Genomic DNA, 21689 nt, shown 5'->3' on the forward strand with positions numbered 1-21689 from the left:
CCCCCCCCCCCCCCTAAAAGGCATGCCAGGAACAGCGGTGACTCACACTTCCTTCACACTTCCTCTCATAACTATGCCCAGACTGCAACACCAATGACAATCATGGTAGCCCAACGATTCTTTCCGCTCCGGCTATTTTTAAATTGCCCCCCTCCCCCCCCCAAAAAAAAATCATGCCAGGAACAGCGGTGACTCACACTTCCTTCACACTTCCTCTCATAACTATGCCCAGACTGCAAGACCAAGGACAATCATGGTAGCCCAACGATTCTTTCCGCCCTGGCTATTTTTAAATCGCCCCTCTACCCCCCAAAAAAAAAATCATGCCAGGAACAGCAGTGACTCACACTTCCTTCACACTTCCTCTCACAACTATGCCCAGACTGCAACACCAATGACAATCATGGTAGCCCAACGATTCCCTCCGCCCTGGCTTTTTTAAACCGTCCCTCTCCCCCCAAAAAAAATCATGCCAGGAACAGCAGTGACTCACACTTCCTTCACACTTCCTCTCATAACTATGCCCAGACTGCAACACCAATGACAATCATGGTAGCCCAATGATTCCCTCCGCCCTGGCTTTTTTAAACCGTCCCTCTCCCCCCCAAATAAAATCATGCCAGGAACAGCGGTGACTCACACTTCCTTCACACTTCGTCTCATAACTATGCCCAGACTGCAACACCAAGGACAATCATGGTAGCCCAACGATTCCCTCCGCCGTGGCTTTTTTAAAACCGCCCCTCTCCCCCCCAAAAAGGCATGCCAGGAACAGCGGTGACTCACACTTCCTTCATGCGCCTTCTCTCGTTCTTCAGCAGGACGTCCGCCCAGATGTAGGACCTCAGGCTGCCCGGCAACTGTCGCCCATGGAGACGACCTGCCACCTGGTCAAACTTGCGAGGGTCGCGCTGGAGAAGACTGACCACTGCCGCCCCGATGGCGTCGCTCTGATGACCCCACATGGGGGGAGGGTCACCCTCCACTTTGTGAATCATGCCTGCCGAATGGAGGTAGTACATTTGTAAAAAGAATGCAGGAAAGCTCCAGTCCAACATGCACAGCAAAACTTCTTCTTCTTCTTCTGCGTTCGTGGGCTGAAACTCCCATGTGCACTCGTGCTTTTTGCACGAGTGGAATTTTACGTGTATGACCGTTTTTTACCCCGCCATTTAGGCAGCCATATGCTGTTTTCGGAGGAAGCATGCTGGGTATTTTCGTGTTTCTATAAGCCACCGAATTCTGACATGGATTACAGGATCTTTTTCGTGCGCACTTGGTCTTGTGCTTGCGTGTACACACGGGGGGTGTTCGGACACCGAGGAGAGTCTGCACACAAAGTTGACTCTGAGAAATAAATCTCTCGCTGAACGTGGGGACGAACTCACGCTGACAGCGGCCAACTGGATACAAATCCAGCGTGCTACTGACTGAGCTACATCCCCGCCCCGCACAGCAAAACAAAAGAAATGTACCCCTCTTAAAAGACCAATACAATAATTGACAATACAATGTATTAGGATGGAAAGAACATAAGCTTACTAACACTGTCAAAAGAAAGTCTTAGAAAAAAAAGGTCTGAAAGTATAGGCAGTCTTAAAATAAATGGTCCAGTAGAGAATGATTTAAAAAAAAAAAGGATTTTTTATTAGTGTTTCAAATTCACAGAAGAGCAAAGAAAAGCTTTACAAGCTTCATGAAAAAATATCTACACCTGAACTACTTGAACACTAAATTCTCCATTAAAAAAATGACATAATGTCCTCGGCATCAGAATGTGCCAGGAAATAACACCTCTGAGCTGTGCGGAGGTAGGTTTAGGGACGGATGCGGTGGAGCTGAGAGTTCCCATAGAGCTGACGACCTTCAGACGACTGGGGGCTGGCACCTTGAAAATGTCAGCGTTGTGACTTTTCTTGGGACTGCGAAGCTCTTTTTCTTTTTCATGCTGTGGGCACACAAAAAATAAATTTATTCGAAAAGGCCGTGGAGTAATTAATATTTCAATTTGTTCAATCACTGAGCAATAAACAGACTCAAAACTACCAACATCTAGACCTGCAGTAATGCAATGCGTTAAACTTTTTAAACTTTATACAGTAACTTAGTACACTTTGCCACTCAACAGCCTAAAACCGAAATTAAATATAAAACAAGTATGAGAAGTCAGTCTCAGTCTGTATTTGACAATCATTTCTCCAGACAACTCTCATCCATAGAATTCCCTACAATTCTCACAAAACTTAGTTTAAATCAATATTTCACAAGTGCAGGCATTGTATACAGGTTACGTTTCACATGACTTACACAACCAAATTTCAAATACTTGGTCTTAGTTGCTTGCACACACACACACACACACACACACACACACACACACACACACACACACACACATAAACACCGACACAAACACACAAACAAACACACAGAGCACTCTCTCTCTCACTGTCTTGCTACCCCTTCCTTCCCTTCCCACTTTCTCTCTCTGTTTTCATTTAAAGTGATTTCAGGACACTGGTACCTCTGTTTAAAGACCTCCAGAAATCTACAAAATGTAGGTCTTAATACAGAAGGAATCTTAAATAAAAACAGAGGTAATTTTACTGACACTATGAAGAGAAAAATCCGGTCTCAATATAGAGGGAGTATCAAACTGGAGGGTCTTGTTCTTCTTCGTTCATGGGCTCAAACTCCAGTCTTCACTCATGTTTTTGCACGAGTGGGTTTGTACGTGTATGAGGGTTTTTAACCCACCATTCAGGGAGCATACGCAGATTTCGGGGGAAAATGGAGGGTTTCAAAACAGAGGTTTCACTGTAATGTCAACGTACTGCGAGTGCCTGTTCCTGTTTGAAGAGCTCTCTGTCCAGTCCGCTGGTCAGTACTGTGAAGGTATGCTGCAGAAAGTCGCGGTAGTCCCCTGGCAGGGAGTCCGACTCACTGCAACAGTATCACAACACTTGACAGCTGTACAAACAACAAACTTCTTCTTCTTTGTTCATGGGCTGAAACTTCCATGTTCACTACAGATTTTGCACGAGTGGGATTTATACGTGTATGACTGTTTTTACCCCGCCATTCAGGCAGCCATACGTCACTTTTGGGGGAAGCATGCTGGGTATTTTCGTGTTTCTATAACCCACCGGATATTTCCCGTGCCCACTTGGTCTTGCGCTTCTGTGTACACACAAGGGGGATAAGTCACTAGCAGGTCTGCACATAAGTTGACCTGGGAGATCGGAAAAATCTCTACCCTTAACCCACCAGGCGGCTGCGGCTGGGATTTGAACTTGCCACCTTCCGATTAGGAGGCGGATGTCTTATCCACTAGGACCACTGTGCCCGTCAAACGACAAAAAAAATCTACAGAGAAGTAATTGCAGCTTGCTGTCTGTAACTCAAACAATCAAAAGATTCGACAGTTTGTTACATTGCATAGTACAAACTGAAACTTCATTTTTTTAATGCTAAGCCCACTGTATAGCAAATACATCTGTTTATTCAAGAAGAAGAACTGAGAAGAACCATGAAACACAAAACAAGAAGACAAGAGATTCTTGACCGTAATACTGGAATTTAAACCCCCATTCCCTAATAATTCCGGAAAAACCTTGTCGGTAAACAGGTCAGAGAGAAGGGGACTAAGGCACACACAAAAAAAAATCTGTTTACGGTATTCCGACCGACCCTATTTTTTCGCGCAACTCTAGACTTTTTTTTGGCATTTTGAAAAAAAAAAAGAAAAAAAAGAAAAGAAAAAAGAGTCTTGGTTTTTGGGCAAAATAACTTACAAATATGGTTTTTTGGAAAAATAAAAAAATAAAAAAATAAAAAATCCCGACCTACCGACCCTATTTTTTTGTGCCTATGTTACCGTAAACAGACTATTTTTTTTGTGTGCCTAATCAGCAGGTCATACTCACATGGAGATAAAAATAAACAAAAGCCATTCCTTAACATCAGCTACCCCCTCTCCAACCCTAAAAAAAAAAAAGAGTAAAAAAATGCCACAAAATGTAGTATTTCACACCCGCCAAACTGTCAACAGAAATGATTTCATCCGCTGCAATTCTGTGCTTCAAAAGGAGAACGTTCTAATCTGGCCGCTCCTTTCACAAAGAGAATGTTCTAACCTGGCTGCTCCAGACATCATGGCCTGAAGGCCTGCATCTTTCACCGCTTTGTACATCTGGTTGTTCAGCCACGACGTCCCTTCAATCTTCAGGCGATCGTACTCATCTCCACTCATGTGGTTCGAATCCTGCAAGGTCAACAATCAACATAATACATATTTTTTATGCAATATGTACACTACTTACCTGCAAGAATCACATTGACACAAGCACATTTCAGGTATGACAGCAAAAAAAGGTAACAAACATAACTCGGTGCTGACTGCAACACAATCAAACCCTTGTTTCTGTTTACAAACCCTTTCATTTTTATAATTATTTAACTTCACGTTCAATTGGCCTGAAAATACCAGAAGAAAGAGAATTTGTTTAAATGCTAATATTTTTTATTTGTGTCCCCAGTACAAGAGACTATTTGGGACATGAAGTGTTAATACATACAATGTACTTAAATGTTTAAAGTAAAAATCTTTTAAGCAGGAGAGTAGGGGCGGAAGAAATGTTGCGATAGAGACACATTTTCTTGCCTGAAAGACTCTGACTCACCAAGACCTGAGGATTCCGCGGGACGTGACTGAGGTAGGTGTCGACAAAGTGATGCCCCAGCAGCTCCAGCAGCATCTCTTTGCGCTGCGGGTGACTGAACTGTCGCTCCACGCGCTCTGCCAGAGCTGAGGCCACGTGGCTCTCCAACTGTCAGAGGCAAACAGGTATACAGTTAAATGTTACACCGCAGTGCGTGAGGCCCCTTGTCTTGCACTTCAGCAGATTTCCAAACTGCTCTATTAATACAGTGGACCCCCCCCCCCCCCCCCCCCCCCCCATTTAAGACCTAAAAAATCTGAGAAAATCAGGTTTAAACAAGTCGCGTAAGGCAAAATTACTACATTTAGTCAAGCTGTGGAACTCACAGAATCAAACTGAACGCACTGCATTTTTTCACAATGACCGTAGTCCGCCGCTCGTACAAAGGGCGGTGAAATTAACGACCCTGTTTAGCGCAGAAGTGGTTGCGCTCTGCTGCATAGCACGCTTTTCTGTACCTCTCTTCGTTTTAACTTTCTGAGCGTGTTTTTAATCCAAACATATCATATCTATATGTTTTTGGAATCAGGAACCGACAAGGAATAAGATGAAATTGTTTTTAAATCGATTTCGGAAAATTAATTCTAATCATGATTTTTATACAGTAGTACCTGCCATATCCGGTCACCCATTAGTCATTGCAAAGGTGACCGCAAATATCAGGTGGCCGTCCATTACAGGCCCCCTCCTCCTCAAAAAAACAAACCAAAAACACGATCAAGTTTTCATGAAGAAAAGAAAGCGATCATCCATGAGCCGCCGATTCATTGTCTCTGTTAGTTTTGCTTTCGTTTATACATCTTAATTATTTGCGTGTTTAACTCGATCGTCCTGGCTAAGCTATTGTTTTGTATGTTTCTATGTGTGTTGTTTGGATTATTATATGTATTTGAGTGTCAGATAAACAAGTGTTTCAAACTCACATCAGCTGTGATCGATCCGGAAGTGACTGCCGTAAATGTACATGTATGCGCATGTCTGTATTTACAGTTTGCGCATGCGTAAGTATTCATGTCGTCTGCTCGTGCTGTGCCGTCTGTGCACACAACACACACACACACACCACAGGCGCTCGCCCGCGAAAGTGACAAGTGGCCGTTAAGTGGCCGCTCCTGTCGAGTAAGAGGGGCACCTTAGGGCAAAAATCAGTGACCGTTGACCGCGTCAGACAGGTTAACGGCCATTAAGAGTCAATTATAGAAGGAAAACTCATTAGTCATGGGAAAGCTGGCCGCTCCGGGCAGGTTCACGCCCACGAAAGGGCCGGAAATGGAAGGGACTACTGTATTTGATTTTCAGAGCTTGTTTTTAATCCAAATATAACATATGTATATGTTTTTGGAATCAGAAAATGACGAAGAATAAGATGAAAATGTTTTTGGATCGTTTAATAAAAAAACAATTTTAATTACAAGTTTCCAACTTTTAATGACCAAAGTCATTAATTAGTTTTTAAGCCATCAAGCTGAAATGCAATACCAAAGTCCGGCCTTCGTCGAAGATTGCTTGGCCAAAATTTCAATCAATTTGATTGAAAAATGAGGGTGTGACAGTGCCGCCTCAACTTTTACAGAAAGCCGGATATGATGTCATCAAAGGTATTTATTGAAAAAATGAAAAAAACGTCCGGGGATATCATACCCAGGAACTCTCATGTCAAATTTCATAAAGATCGGTCTAGTAGTTTAGTCTGAATCGCTCTACACACACACACGCACAGACACACAGACACACACATACACACACATACACACACACACATACACACACACACACACACGCACAGACACACACACACATACACCACCAAGTCAGGGACCTAAAAGGGAGGGAGTCTGAAAAGGGGTGTTCAACTGAATGCAGTAATGATTACTGTGATTACACCTTTTAGCCGTTTAGGCAAAATATCTTTCAACAGCAGGCCCTATCCTGCAAGTTCTCAGGCAGGGAGATGTTTCTGTAGTCAACAGCGGTTCAATGCTGCAATTAGCTACACAGCTCCCCCCCCCCCCCCACCCGCAATGCAATTTTATACACAAATACATGCTTTTCTTACAAACTCTCTCACACTTTCCCTCTCTGTAGAAGACATGCGACAAGGCACACACACACACATGATTTTAATTAACCTGTCTTGAAATACACACACATTGACAGGCATCACACACACACCCTCTCTCTTCCCATCACCCTGTGCCATGGGGCATCTAGGAAGCACACAGACATGCACATTCTCTCTCTTTCTCTCACCCTGTGCCATGGGGCATCTAGGAAGCACACAGACATGCACACTCTCTTTCTCTCACTCTGTGCCATGGGGCATCTAGGAAGCACACAGACATGCACTCTCTCTCTTTCACCCTGTGCCATGGGGCATCTAGGAAGCACACAGACATGCACACTCTCTTTCTCTCACTCTGTGCCATGGGGCATCTAGGAAGCACACAGACATGCACATTCTCTCTCTTTCTCTCACCCTGTGCCATGGGGCATCTAGGAAGCACACAGACATGCACACTCTCTTTCTCTCACTCTGTGCCACTCTGTTGACACTATATTTTGCCCAATTGAGTCTAACTACCTGATGGCTAATCTACTGTGATACCTGTGATAACTGATGATGATTACTGTTATTGGTTTTATGTGTTTGGTTGGTCTCTTCTTTGGTAGTGCAATAGCGTTAATTATGGATTGTTGTTATCATCATTTACATAAAAACTTATCTGTTAATCCAAACAATGATATAATTACTGTGATGTTCTTAACTACACTTTAACATGGAATGTATGTATGTATGTATGTATGTATGTATGTATGTATGTATGTATGTATGTATGTATGTATGTATGTATGTATGTATGTATGTATGTATGTATGTATGTATGTATGTATGTAGGTATGTAGGTATGTATGCATGTGTATTGGTGTGTCGGTGTGTCAGGTGTGCAAGAAAAAAGGGTATTTTTTATCATGGGTTTTATGAATTTTCTTCTCTTATTCTTTTATAATTATTAATTAATGACCTATATGTGCTGATGACCAATTTAATTTCCTTTGTTGGATCAATAAAATGTTATGAGTTATGAGTTATGAGCACACAGACATGCACTCTCTCTCTTTCACCCTGTGCCATGGGGCATCTAGGAAGCACACAGACATGCACACTCTCTTTCTCTCACTCTGTGCCATGGGGCATCTAGGAAGCACACAGACATGCACTCTCTCTCTTTCACTCTGTGCCATGGGGCATCTAGGAAGCACACAGACATGCACACTCTCTTTCTCTCACTCTGTGCCATGGGGCATCTAGGAAGCACACAGACATGCACACTCTTTCTCTCACTCTGTGCCATGGGGCATCTAGGAATCACATAGACATGCACTCTCTCTCTTTCACCCTGTGCCATGGGGCATCTAGGAAGCACACAGACATGCACACTCTCTCTCTTTCACTATGTGCCATGGGGCATCTAGGAAGCACACAGACATGCACACTCTCTCTCTTTCACTCTGTGCCATGGGGCATCTAAGAAGCACACAGACACGCACACTCTCTCTCTTTCACTCTGTGCCATGGGGCATCTAGGAAGCACACAGACATGCACACTCTCTCTCTTTCGCTCTGTGCCATGGGGCATCTAGGAAGCACACAGACATGCACACTCCCTCTTTCACTCTGTGCCATGGGGCATCTAGGAAGCACACAGACATGCACACTCTCTCTCTTTCACTCTGTGCCATGGGGCATCTAGGAAGCACACAGACATGCACACTCCCTCTTTCACTCTGTGCCATGGGGCATCTAGGAAGCACACAGACATGCACACTCTCTCTTTCACTCTGTGCCATGGGGCATCTAGGAAGCACACAGACATGCACACTCTCTTTCTCTCACTCTGTGCCATGGGGCATCTAGGAAGCACACAGACATGCACTCTCTCTCTTTCACCCTGTGCCATGGGGCATCTAGGAAGCACACAGACATGCACACTCTCTCTCTTTCACTCTGTGCCATGAGGCATCTAGGAAGCACACAGACATGCACACTCTCTCTCTTTCACTCTGTGCCATGGGGCATCTAGGAAGCACACAGACATGCACACTCGCTCTCTTCCCCTTACCTTGTGCCATGGGGCACCTGGCAGCAAAGACTGCTGGTAACAGGAGTTGACCCAGGACAGAGAAAACGGCTTCTGGTCGCTCAGACCTCCGTGCTCGCTGGCGCCAGACATCCTGCACTTGGCAAGAACTCAGCTCCAGAAACACTCAGCAGACTCTGGTTTTTAATGTATCACTTCCTTTTGACTGAAGTCTATGGTTGTAAATGCAGGTGAATGTCTTTAGACCTTCATTCGTCACTTTCAATGCCAGTTCTTTGTGTCTGACGGTAATATCAGCTTCTGTTTACTTTAACTCAGCTGCTTTTCCCTTTCAGCCAGTCATAAAGGAATTCTGCACCCCTGCAAGAAGTTTCAAGTTTTAAAAGCGCTTTGGTGAAATATGGCAATATTCACTGAACACCACTCATGCTTGTATTGTGATTTTCTGGAGACAAGGTTTCTTCTTTGAACTCAAGTCTTAACTTAACTGTTACACTTATAGAAACACAAATGATGGTTGGTATGCTGCTGAACTGCTGAAGGTTGTGAAGTAGTTGAAAATGAGATGCTATACACAATGATAAAAGACATCAACACTGAAGGATTGCCATGGATTTTCTGCCTCACACGAAAGGAAAAACGGCAATGAACAACTTTCCAAATTCGCAGTCTACACACAAAACATGGGATGATGTATTGTTTCTGTCGATGGTGCTGCAGTTTTCTGATTACATGTACCACCAACGACCGGTACACAAGTCAACACAAAAACAATATCACAGTGGAAGCCTTGATATCACAAGTCAACAGTCTGCTTTTCACAGATTGTCACCAAAAGTTGACTGATTTCATGAGTCTCTCTCCTTGTATCTGAAGATCTGGATCTGGAAAGGGTACGCTGCAGGAGCCAGTATTGGCTATCGTCACAACGGAAACTGCGAGAGCGCAGCGCCTATTTAAAAATTACCTCTATTTATGGGCATAATGAAGTTAAAAGTTTTTGATGTGATGTTAAAAGTTTTCAATGTTAAAAGTTTTTGCCCACTTTCCTTGCTCTACAGTTTCGTTATAAGTTCTGATACTGTTCACTGCTGATTTTTGTGTGGACAGTCCACCAGCTCATGGTTTCAGTTGGAGTTCCAGTTAAAAAGCTGGCAAAAAACACTCTACTGTCTGATACTAGTAGGTAGTTTGGGCAGACCGCGTTGGTGATCCACCTGGCGCTGATAGTGCTGCGCCGGCGGGGTCTGCTGCAATATGCTCTCGCTTGTTATAGAAGACTCTTTTATCCATCAAGCGATCACTTAAAGTTCGTCACTCATTTATAAAAACACACAGGATCTCTGACACATGTGCACAAATGATTGTCCCTAAAATTATCAAAAAGTCTTTCTCCTTCACGCTCACACAAATATTCTCTGTTTCAAGAAAGCAATCACAACTGCAGGGCACCGTAGTGTCTCTTGCACAGCGAAGATGAGAGTAGCTAGCCCCTGATGTCATGAGACCACCACCTGAAGGTCAGGAGGCTTGTCGCCATAGCAGTACTTGACATTGGGATGGCGGTACGAGTTTTCATGTTGAACGCTCTGTTTGGATAAAAAAAAAAGTGAATTAAACATTATATTTCCTGCATATTTGTAGTTAAACACAATTATATATCAAATAATCATGAGAAAAAAACCCACCATGTTTATAACAAGAAGGGCAAAGCCCATACGACTCACATGCTTGACCTTGACCTTTACATGACCTTGACCTTCAGGGTCAAGGTCAAATAACTAAACCTAGCAATGACATCATACACTAAGAACTGCTTTACACATTTTTCCTACCAAAATACATGTGACCTTGACCCAAGGTCAAGGTAATCCAAGGTCATGCAACACAAAGCTGTTAATTCAAGACATAGGAAGTACAATGGTGCTTATTGGCTCTTTCTACCATGAGATATGGTCACTTTTAGTGGTTCACTACCTTATTTTGGTCACATTTCATAAGGGTCAAAGTGACCTTGACCTTGATCATATGTGACCAAATGTGTCTCATGATGAAAGCATAACATGTGCCCCACATAATTTTTAAGTTTGAAACAGTTATCTTCCATAGTTCAGGGTCAAGGTCACTTCAAAATATGTATACAATCCAACTTTGAAGAGCTCCTGTGACCTTGACCTTGAAGCAAGGTAAACCAAACTGGTATCAAAAGATGGGGCTTACTTTGCCCTATATATCATATATAGGTGAGGTATTCAATTTCAAAAACTTCAGAGAAAATGGGGAAAATGTGAAAAATAGCTGTTTTTTAGGCAACATTTATGGCCCCTGCGACCTTGACCTTGAAGCAAGGTCAAGATGCTATGTATGTTTTTTGGGGCCTTGTCATCATACACCATCTTGCCAAATTTGGTACTGATAGACTGAATAGTGTCCAAGAAATATCCAACGTTAAAGTTTTCCGGACGGACGGACGTCCGGACGGACGGACGGACGGACGGACGTCCGGACGGACGGACGACTCGGGTGAGTACATAGACTCACTTTTGCTTCGCATGTGAGTCAAAAAGGGATATTCTTTGCACTGCTCTATAAATGATACACTTTAGGGTTTCGATGGCGTGATGTTTATATTTACTTTCTTTAGAAAGTATAATAATAATAATAAATGAGCATTTATATAGCGCAACATCATAACTTTACAATTATGCTCTTTGCGCTTGACACATTTAAAATTAAAACACAGTTATACAAGCATTTACATCTACATTCATAGTCAACAACGCTTAATTAAAAGCATACACCATCAAACATACATTACAAAAATTCTTCCACTAACTAAGTAATAAAAACATGAATAAAATAGGTAGTGAAAACAAGGAAATACCAGCTGAATATCCTTAATCAAACAAAACATGTTATCAACAATACTGAAAAACAGCCCTGGATGTTTATATATACATTATCACATTATCACTTAAAGGCACAGTAAGCCTCCCGTAAACCATCACAGAGCTCCCCGAGCGTCTACATACAGTGCAAGCATACTTCCATTTAAACGCTCACCGAACGGGAACATCCTGGCTGCTTTCTGTCGAGCGTGAGAAATTTTCAAAGAATTTATTTTCGTGGACTTGGCCCTTTACAACAATGGCGCCTCGTTTTGGTGCTGGACGGCTGTTATGAATATCCCGGAAATCACGCCCGGACAGTAAGCCTCCCGTAAACCATCACAGATACTGTCAGGCTTTTACACACAGTACAAACACCCTTCCATTTGAACGCTCACCAAACGGGAACATCCTAGGTGCCCTACGTAAAGAGCGAGCAATTTTTAAAGAATTAATTTTGCAGATTGTCTCGAACACTTTTTGGACCCATCCTGAACTCAGGTCAAAAATGAGTTACTTCCCTTAAACTGGCGATAGCCGTGGATCGATGATAATCAGAATGTTTTTGGACCGTGGTGCGTTTTTGCGCTAGACCTAACTTTTAAAATCTAAATAATAAATTGACAGCGTGTTTTCATCAAGACAAGATCAGTGCAATTCGAAGTTGTGAAAGTTTGAAAAAAGAAAAGCCCGGAAGCAGGGTCACGCAAGGGTCGTAGCAGACGACGGTTTATGCGCCATATCGCCGTTCCTCTCAACAGTCAAAAGCCATCGCTAGAGTTCTTGTGAACCACAGCCGTTTGTTTCGTGCATAAAAACGTGCTATTGTAGATAAGCTCACATCGAGTCGCATTCAAATGACTAACTGACGACTACATTGTGAAAAAGGGAAACTGGATCACACGGGTTCACGATGGCTCAGGGGTAAGATAAACCACGCAAAAAAAAATTCTTTGAAAATTGTTCGCTCTTTACGGAGGGCACCAAGGATGTTCTCAATCGGTGAGTGTTTAAATGAAAGGGTGTTTGTACTGTGTGTAAAAGCCTGACCGTATCTGTGATGGTTTACGGGAGGCTTACTGTGCCTTTAAACAACAAATACACTACATGTAGCCTACTGATGGACTGAGAAAACAAAATCAGGGGTTGTATTTCTTGAAGAGGTGTTTTAAGTGCTCGTTTGAATGCTTGGGGTGACTGAGAGTGGCGGATGTGAAAGGGGAGAGAATTCCATTGTGTGGGTGCGCAGAAAGTGAAAGTGCGTTGTCCGTATGTTTTGGTTTTGGTGTGTGGAATGGTAAGGATGCGACAGTCAGAAGAGGCACGGAGAATAGACGGTGAGGAGTTCAGAGAAGTAAGCAGGAGACGAGCCAGAAAAGAAGTTAAAGCAGAGGGTGGACAGTTTGTAGTCAATGCGGGCTTGAATAGGTAACCAGTGCAGTGTGCGAAGAAGTGGTGTTGCGTGATCTCGTTTTCGTGCTTTGAGAATGAGGCGTACTGCTGTGTTTTGGACTTTTTGTAGTTTATGCAGGAGGTACAGAGGACAGCCAGAGAGAAGAGAGTTGCAGTAGTCAAGTTTAGAAAGAACAAAGGCACAGACAAGAGTGTTAGTTGTTTGAGAGGAGAGTGTGTGGCGAATGGTGCTGATCTTACGAAGCTCAAAATAAGCTCATACATAACCCATATCATGCAGACTGTATAATCTATAGCTCAGATCAAGTAACATCTTTCTTCTGCAGGGTTTATTTGTCCCCAAGCTCAGATGGCAATAGGTCAGTTGGACCTAGATTGAAAATATAGATAGGTCCAAATATTCTGGTTAAAAAAAATTGTTCTATCAAAAGACTTCCTTAATGTTGAAACTATGGAACAGACAAGGGGTACAACTTGGGATAAAAAATTATGCTGCAATGACTAAAGACCCAGGCCAGAGAACATCACTGTTTCTGGGATTTCAAAGCCTAATTTAGTAATTACCTGAGAAGAGGTGCGACACTTGGCCAGACACAACTCAAACTGATCCTTCACTTCGGACGCAAATATCTCGAACGTCTCCACAGCGGCTTCCTTCAAAATGCGCCGCAGCAGAGGTTGCTGAGAAAAAGAGGCAGGGAATTAGCAATAACAAAAATGTTACATATAAATACGAACGTGCATGCATGTATGTATACCTTGTGCATTTGTGCTGAATACGTTAAAAATGCAACAGGAATGTAAGCTGAAAGATGGTGTTCTTTAGAAAGCCTGCAATGGCTTTTCTTCACTTTTTTTGTCTTTCACAAACTCTTGACCATTCATACAGGTTGTGTATTTTGTACAAGTCATATACAAATCTTGATACCTCTGCATATTTTACAAAACACATGAAATCATGATACCTTTAAAAAAAGGTTATATGTTAAAAAAAAAAAAAAAAGAAGGGCAAAGCCCATACGACTCACATGCTTTACACATTTTTCCTACCAAAATACATGTGACCTTGACCCAAGGTCATCCAAGGTCATGCAACACAAAGCTGTTAATTCAAGACATAGGAAGTACAATGGTGCTTATTGGCTCTTTCTACCATGAGATATGGTCACTTTTAGTGGTTCACTACCTTATTTTGGTCACATTTCATAAGGGTCAAAGTGACCTTGACCTTGATCATATGTGACTGAATGTGTCTAATGATGAAAGCATAACATGTGCCCCACATAATTTTTAAGTTTGAAACAGTTATCTTCCATAGTTCAGGGTCAAGGTCACTTCAAAATATGTATACAATCCAACTTTGAAGAGCTCCTGTGACCTTGACCTTGAAGCAAGGTAAACCAAACTGGTATCAAAAGATGGGGCTTACTTTGCCCTATATATCATATATACCGTACTTTCCGGGTGACAAGGCGCTTCGTTATCTAAGACGCACCCCCTTCTTTTTAAAAAAAAATTGTAATCCAGTCACCCATTGGACGCAGGGGGCCGATAGGGCGCACCAAAATGACCCAGTTTTTGCCATGAGCGGTGGTTCCCCTGTCATATCTGAGAGAGGAAACACTTCCTGCATCGGGGTCAGTGACCGGTCAGTGACCGACTTTAACTGAGTGAAAATATGTGTGCTTTGTGTGTGCGGCCAGATCAAAGGCATTGTGATAGCTGGGTGGCCTTGTTAAAAGACACGACCTTTTTCCCAGGGGTCAATGACCCAGTTTTTGCCATGAGAGGTGGTACCCCTGTCATATCTGAGAGAGGAAACACTTCCTGCATGGGGGTCAGTGACCGGTCAGTGACCGAGTTTAACATAGTGGAAATCTGTGTGTGCGGCCAGATCAAAGGCAGGGCAGTACCTAGTAGCTGAAACATGCATTATCACAAGTTGTTTGACTGGTACTCAAGCGGTCTCTTTGATTTTTTTCGTATTTCATACACGGATTAGGCGCTTCGTTATACAAGACGCAGGGGTCAAACTCGAGGAAAAAAGTCGCGCCTTATGACCCGGAAAGTACGGTAGGTGAGGTATTGAATCTCAAAAACTTCAGAGAAAATGGGAAAAATATGAAAAATAGCTGTTTTTTAGGCAACATTTATGGCCCCTGCGACCTTGACCTTGAAGCAAGGTCAAGATGCTATGTATGTTTTTTGGGGCCTTGTCATCATACACCATCTTGCCAAATTTGGTACTGATAGACTGAATAGTGTCCAAGAAATATCCAACGTTAAAGTTTTCCGGACGGACGACTCGGGTGAGTACATAGACTCACTTTTGCTTCGCATGTGAGTCAATAAAAGGTGTCCATGTGCGGGAACAGCAAAGACCAAAGTCCAGGAAAAAGTTATCAAGATATATTTGTTTGTTTGTTTGCTTAATGCCCAGCCGACCATGAAGGGCCATATCAGGGCGGTGCTGCTTTGACATATAACGTGCGCCACACACAAGACAGAAGTCGCAGCACAGGCTTCATGTCTCACCCAGTCACATTATTCTGACACCGGACCAACCAGTCCTAGCACTAACCCCATAATGCCAGACGCCAGGCGGAGCAGCCACTAGATTGCCAATTTTAAAGTCTTAGGTATGACCTGGCCGGGTATCAAGATATAAAGTCAACATAAACAAAGCACTTCACACACTGTGTGACACACACACACCATATCCATACCCACTCATATGGCTCTATCTGACAAGGTACGGATATATCCGCTCAGTCTGTTAGCTTCAGTCGCTTCCTGTAACGTCCATCTAACGCCTGCATTCCAGTGTGTTGATACACAGTTACTACACAGTTACTACAATTCTGAGTGACCTGCTGCAGCACAAATGGTCAAGGCTAAAACAAACTTGGTCAACATAGGTGTTAATGAAAGTGTTAATAATGTGTACACACCTTGTCTGGCTGCAGGCAGCAGGAGACACAATGCTCATAGACACTGCAACATCCATTGGGCAGACAACTTTCACAGACGTAGCGTGTCACCAAGCTATGCTTGGCATCACAGCACTGGATTGAATCGAGTTCCTCACGTCCACATACATACCCTGAAAAAGTCATCTTGGTGTCAACACATATTTTGATAATTTATACATGTCCAGAAAAAGTCATCTCGGTGTCAACACATATTTTGATAATTTATACATGTCCAGAAAAAGTCATCTCGGTGTCAACACATATATTTATATTATGTCCTGTAATACTCAAATAAGAAAAGAATTCAAATCAATTCAAACCCTTTAAACTGAAGAATGGTCACACATACTGCATCTAGGCAAAAATATAAACAAATATTTTAAAAAAACTGACATTAAATTAATGAAACAGAGGATTTCTATCAACAACTGTGTGCATACTATGTCTCTAAAAACTACCCAAAGCCCTATTCCTATAATTCCTCATTCTTCTTTTCTTTATTTTATTTGGTTTTGTTTGTTTTGTTTTGTGTATGCACTGAAAAGACCGAATACAATCTTATAAAAGACGCAGAATACAAATTAACAATTAATAAAATTAACAACAACAAAAAGTAAATAAACAACAGCAACAAGCACTACAACACCTCCACAAAAACTGCCTGTCCATGCAGATCTAGGCATACTGTATCAGTCTATACAGAATCAAACACAAGAAAGGTTAAGAGATGGCCAAATCTCAAAGTTTTGACTCGCCAGCCGGGCGAGTAACTTCAAGAAAGTCACCAGCCCACCGGAAATGTTGCTGGCCCGGTACATACCGCATGACAAATTATGAGCGTTTGAGTTCTTTACACAATTAAAACAGCAGTGACACGCACAGGAGCCTCGTTTTTTTTGTTTTGTTGGAACATGGTGATGATTTTGCAGACAACAGAAGTTCCTGCATCTGCAGTGTTTATATGGCTTTAAAACTCGATAGTTCAACCAAAAGTCTTGCATTTGACCAGAATTTTAACTGGCCAGCTGGAAAACTGCCAGGCGGTTTCTACTAGCCCAGCAGATTTTTAACTTGCCCCTGGCGATCGGGCGGACGATTTGGCCATCCCTGAAGGTTAGTTTATGGAATATTTAATTTGAGACAAAACGAAATGATCACAAGTGTTTCAACCTAAGGATCTTTGCAGTGGACAGACAAATAATGACACAAACTTTAACTGAATATTCCTTGATTTCTTGAGGTAAGTTATTAAATTCTTTGTATTTGTCTGGTTACTCATGATACTGTATACACCCGCACTTACCCTTCTCATCCACAATGAGGGATTTCCCCTGCTGTGAGTTACGGCAAAGTCGGACCTGAGTATAGTTCTTTTCAACATCTGGCAACGGAACCCACTGGAAAGGCTGTCGCAGTGTCCTCTTCAGGCCATTGGAGACATAATCCTCCGAGACCAAATCCTGGCGCTACATATATAGAAAGAATATTTTTTTACAATTTGCATTTTAAAGAAAATGGGACTCAAACTAAAGTAAAAAAACACAAACTTGCCATCCTCCAGCCAAAATGTGGTGCCACAAAGAAGTAAAATGTTGGTACATTTGAGTAACTCACTAACGCATTGCCTTCAAAATTTCGGAGATTTGTGCTAACATATGTTGTAAAGTACAGACGGAATTTCAAGTCATTTGAGACATTAGGTCTCCCCCGAAATCGGCGTATGCTGCCTAAATGGCGGGGTAAAAACGGTCATACACGTAAAAATCCACTCGTGCTAAAAACATGAGTGAACGTGGGAGTCTAAGCCCATGAACGAAGAAAGAAAGAAAGAAAGAAAGACATTAGGTCTGCTGTTATTTGTCATGTCAGAAAAAGTTCTTAAATTGACGGTAGGTTTTTGCTGACTCATTCAGTCATTGACATTTTTTTTTAATTTGTTGAAATCTTCAAGAACAATGACAGATGCGCTACATACTCAAATTTCATGTACATATTTTATCAGACAAGGGTGGTATGAGGATTTCAACGCAAAAGTAGTTTTTAAGAAGTTGACTCATTCAGAGCACTGAGCGCAAGTGTCGGCCTACGCCTAGCAAAGCTCACTGCCGACACGCTTAACTGATCAATGCCTCTTGAAAAAGCATTTTCCAAGAATTTGTCTGTGCGTTTAAACAAGTGCGCTGTGAACAGCCATTTTTGAAACTGTATTAAATTTAAGGGTAAATTGAAGCTTTCATTTTTCTAATTGCATGCTAATTTTAATTTTTTCTGTTCAATCGGACAAGGTACATTAAAACTCTTTCTGGTATGTCGCATAACATTAACAGCAGAAAAAATATCTCACATGACTTGAGATTCCGTGTGTAGTTTACGACATGTGTTAGCACAAATCTCCGAAAGTTTAAAGGCAATGCGTTTGCGAGTTACTCAAATGTACCATTTGTTGTCTCATTACCCGCTAAAACGGCTTCAAAAACTGCCTTTTATGGCTGCTGAGAGGATTGACACCTACACCGCTCAGCATGCCATAGCGTCCATGTTAAAAAAGATATGTGAACAAAACTGACTGATTTGGATGGAGATTTGATTGTTCTGTCTTAGGACATGCTAACCATGTTTCGATTTAGTTGTTTTGATTTGTTGTCGATTTTATTTTTATCGCGGGAACCTTGATTTTGCGAATTTGATTTTGGAGGGTGTCTGTGTTGTAGGTTCCACTGTATCGACACTACGTCATGTAAATTCAATCTGTTTTCTGAACAAGGTAGCGGAATCAATGGCCTTTTCAGTGATATACTTGGGGCGGGGATGTAGCTCAGTCGGTAGCGCACTGGATTTGTATCCAGTTGGCCGCTGTCAGCGTGAGTTCGTCCCCACGTTCGGCGAGAGATTTATTTCTCAGAGTCAACTTTGTGTGCAGACTCTCCTCGGTGTCCAAACACCCCCATGTGTACACGCAAGCACAAGACCAAGTGCGCACGAAAAAGATCCTGTAATCCATGTCAGAGTTCGGTGGGTTATAGAAACACGAAAATACCCAGCCTGCTTCCTCCGAAAACGGCGTATGGCTGCCTAAATGGCGGGGTAAAAAACGGTCATACATGTAAAAATTCCACTCGTGCAAAAAACACGAGTGTACGTGGGAGTTTCAGCCCACGAACGCAGAAGAAGAAGAAGTGATATACTTGGTTTTACAATCAACAGCCTCATCAGAAACATCTGCCCTCAAACGCATCTGTAAAGTTTTTTATGACGAGTAATGTAGAAGTACAAAGTCCAAAGAGCAAAAATATTGCTCATTAACAAATACCTCTTTTTTCAGAGATAGTCCACAGCAGAAAACAGAGAATATGCTATTTAACCCTTCTAGAAATTCAAATACTATCATCTGCTATATCTATATATATATACGACTAGTGTCTGTCTGTCTGTCTGTCTGTCTGTCTGTTCGCGATGCACGGCCAAAGTTCTCGGTGGATCTTTTTCAAATTTGGACACCGTATTCAGGTACACCCCGGACACAACCTCATCGATGAGATATTTCAACACGTGCTCTCAGCGCGCAGCGCTGTGCGTGCTGAACCGATTTTGTTTGTTTTGGTTGTTGTTGTCGGGATCCACTACCAGTAACTCTTCCTTATCTTCTCCAGTGTTTTCAGCCGCGATTATCTCCCTTCCTCCGTCAATCCATATTCCCGTTACTACGTTACTCTTTTTAGAATGTCACGATTGCACCCGTAAGTTGTTCTTACTGTAAAAGTAAAAAGGTCGAATCAATTTATAGCCACGCGAAAAATACACTGTCATCTATCTCTATATATTTATAGATATAGATATACATATATATACGGCTTCTCTGTGTGTGTGTGTGTTTGTGTGTGTATGTGAGCAACACCTGTGGATTGTAGAGTTCTGTTTGTGATGTGGTCTAGCGGCATTGGTGTGTCAGTAAGTTCAAGCCTTCCTTCGAGAAGCCATATTAAACAGTTAATCTCAATCCCGTTTGAGTGGACTTCGCCTTCAAAGGTGATTGTGGTGTTTAGGCACTCAGTTACATTTGGCGTCGTCGACAGCAATGGGACTCGACATGAAATGTTCAGGCCACTGAATCATTTTCGTGCTGTTCCCATTCCACCTGGGAGTGACCTAAGTTCATTCAAAGGGGGTCGAGTGTGACAGGGAGACTACCGTCGCCCTTCACAGCAGACTCTGCAGTTGTTCGCCTTAGAAGTTGTGGGCTTTCCTTGCATGTACCCGTAACTTACTGTAAAAGTGAAAAGGTCGAATAAATTTATAGCCACGCGAAAAATCCACTGTCATCTATCTCTATATATTTATAGATATAGATAGATATGTACGGCTTCTGTGTCTGTGTCTATGTGTGTGGAGGCAACACCTGTGGATTGTAGAGTTCTGTTTGTGATGGGGTCTGGCGACTTTCGTCTGTCTGTATGTTCTGGCATTTGAGAAGCCATAACAGATAATATAGGGCTTAGAAATAAGCTCTAAAATTCTCAATCCCGTTTGACAGGACTTCGCCTTCAAAGGTGATTGTGGTGAACCGCCACGCTGGCTGTCTCTGTCTCGCGATTCACCCCGGCGAAGCCGGGTATTCCTCTAGTATATATATATATGTGTGCTTTTTCCAAAATACCTGAACCTTGTCTCGACAATGACTGATTGATAAAAAAAAACACCACTAAATTTTGATTTCATTCCGCAACATGTTTGATGCAGTTTTTTTTTTATATAGGAACTGCTCTCTGCCTTTTTTTTTTTTTTTTTTTTAAAGAGATTTGCTCTTTGAGAGAGAGATATATATATACATATAATATAAAACTAAATCAAGGAAAAGAAAAGCCAAACAAAGACTTTCAAGTGGCAGCCCAAATTTTCGACCTGTTTCCAGGCCTTCCTGTTATCTAAATATACCAAGCTATACACGTCACTGCGCTTACTAAAGCTACATTTACTGAAGCAACGAATGTATTGAGCAACCCAGAACAAAAATCAATAATCAACATCCACTGACACAGTGATAGTGATACTGTCATAACTTCGGTCTTCCCTTTGTCAACGGTTTCTTGCGAGCCAAAGCGCCACCCTACCCCCCAACCGCTTTTACAAAACTCGTTCTTCGATCAACTTCCTGTGTCTTTATCAGGTCATGAAATCGAAGTGTAAATCTGCTTGCAAAAAAATATTGTATGACTGTGAAACATGGATTAGTGTTGTTGGTTTGTTCACAGACATAACCAGACGTCCAGAATCTTGTAACTATACTTGAAAACGACTTCTGCGCCACTTCTTACCTTAGAGAAAGTTGTGGCCAGGAAATAGAAAAGCGAACAAAAGAAAATAACCCCCAAGACCCAGCGTTGCCGGAGGATCTTGTGGCACAACATTGGTAAGCTTAGCGATTGCAAACTAACTCCACCAATCAAACAGAGCTGCGAAATCTAACTTTGTTTTCGTAGACAAGTAAACATTTTGACTATTTTGGAAGTAGTTTCCGCAATGAACATTACTTGAAGATAGAATACTTATTTGTTTTATATACAAAACAACAACAAATCGACTCAAAACTACACATGA

General features: G+C 42.2%; 2 protein-coding genes across 2 annotated transcripts in view; both read right to left on the minus strand.

The window, feature by feature from the left end:
• The window catches only part of LOC138976163 (uncharacterized), a 50710-nt gene extending 40430 nt beyond the window's left edge, over positions 1–10280 (minus strand). Inside the window, exons 1-6 of the mRNA XM_070349002.1 lie at positions 8843–10280; positions 4683–4829; positions 4137–4264; positions 2835–2943; positions 1795–1948; positions 787–1000 (exon numbers count right to left, since the gene is read on the minus strand). Coding sequence (XP_070205103.1) covers positions 787–1000; positions 1795–1948; positions 2835–2943; positions 4137–4264; positions 4683–4829; positions 8843–8953 — 863 coding nt within the window. The 5' untranslated portion in view covers positions 8954–10280. The remainder of the gene's footprint in view (positions 1–786; positions 1001–1794; positions 1949–2834; positions 2944–4136; positions 4265–4682; positions 4830–8842) is intronic.
• On the minus strand, positions 9518–21534 carry LOC138976172 (SREBP regulating gene protein-like). Its single transcript, XM_070349015.1, has 5 exons — positions 21407–21534; positions 17398–17560; positions 16074–16225; positions 13687–13803; positions 9518–10410 (listed from the first exon to the last, which is right to left on the minus strand). The coding sequence occupies exons 1-5, from the start codon at positions 21497–21499 to the stop codon at positions 10321–10323; spliced, it is 615 nt and encodes a 204-aa protein (XP_070205116.1). The 5' UTR covers positions 21500–21534; the 3' UTR covers positions 9518–10320.
• Positions 21535–21689: the final 155 nt, after the last annotated feature.

The sequence above is a fragment of the Littorina saxatilis genome, linkage group LG9 (assembly GCF_037325665.1).
Source record: "Littorina saxatilis isolate snail1 linkage group LG9, US_GU_Lsax_2.0, whole genome shotgun sequence".
Classification (NCBI taxonomy): domain Eukaryota; kingdom Metazoa; phylum Mollusca; class Gastropoda; order Littorinimorpha; family Littorinidae; genus Littorina; species Littorina saxatilis.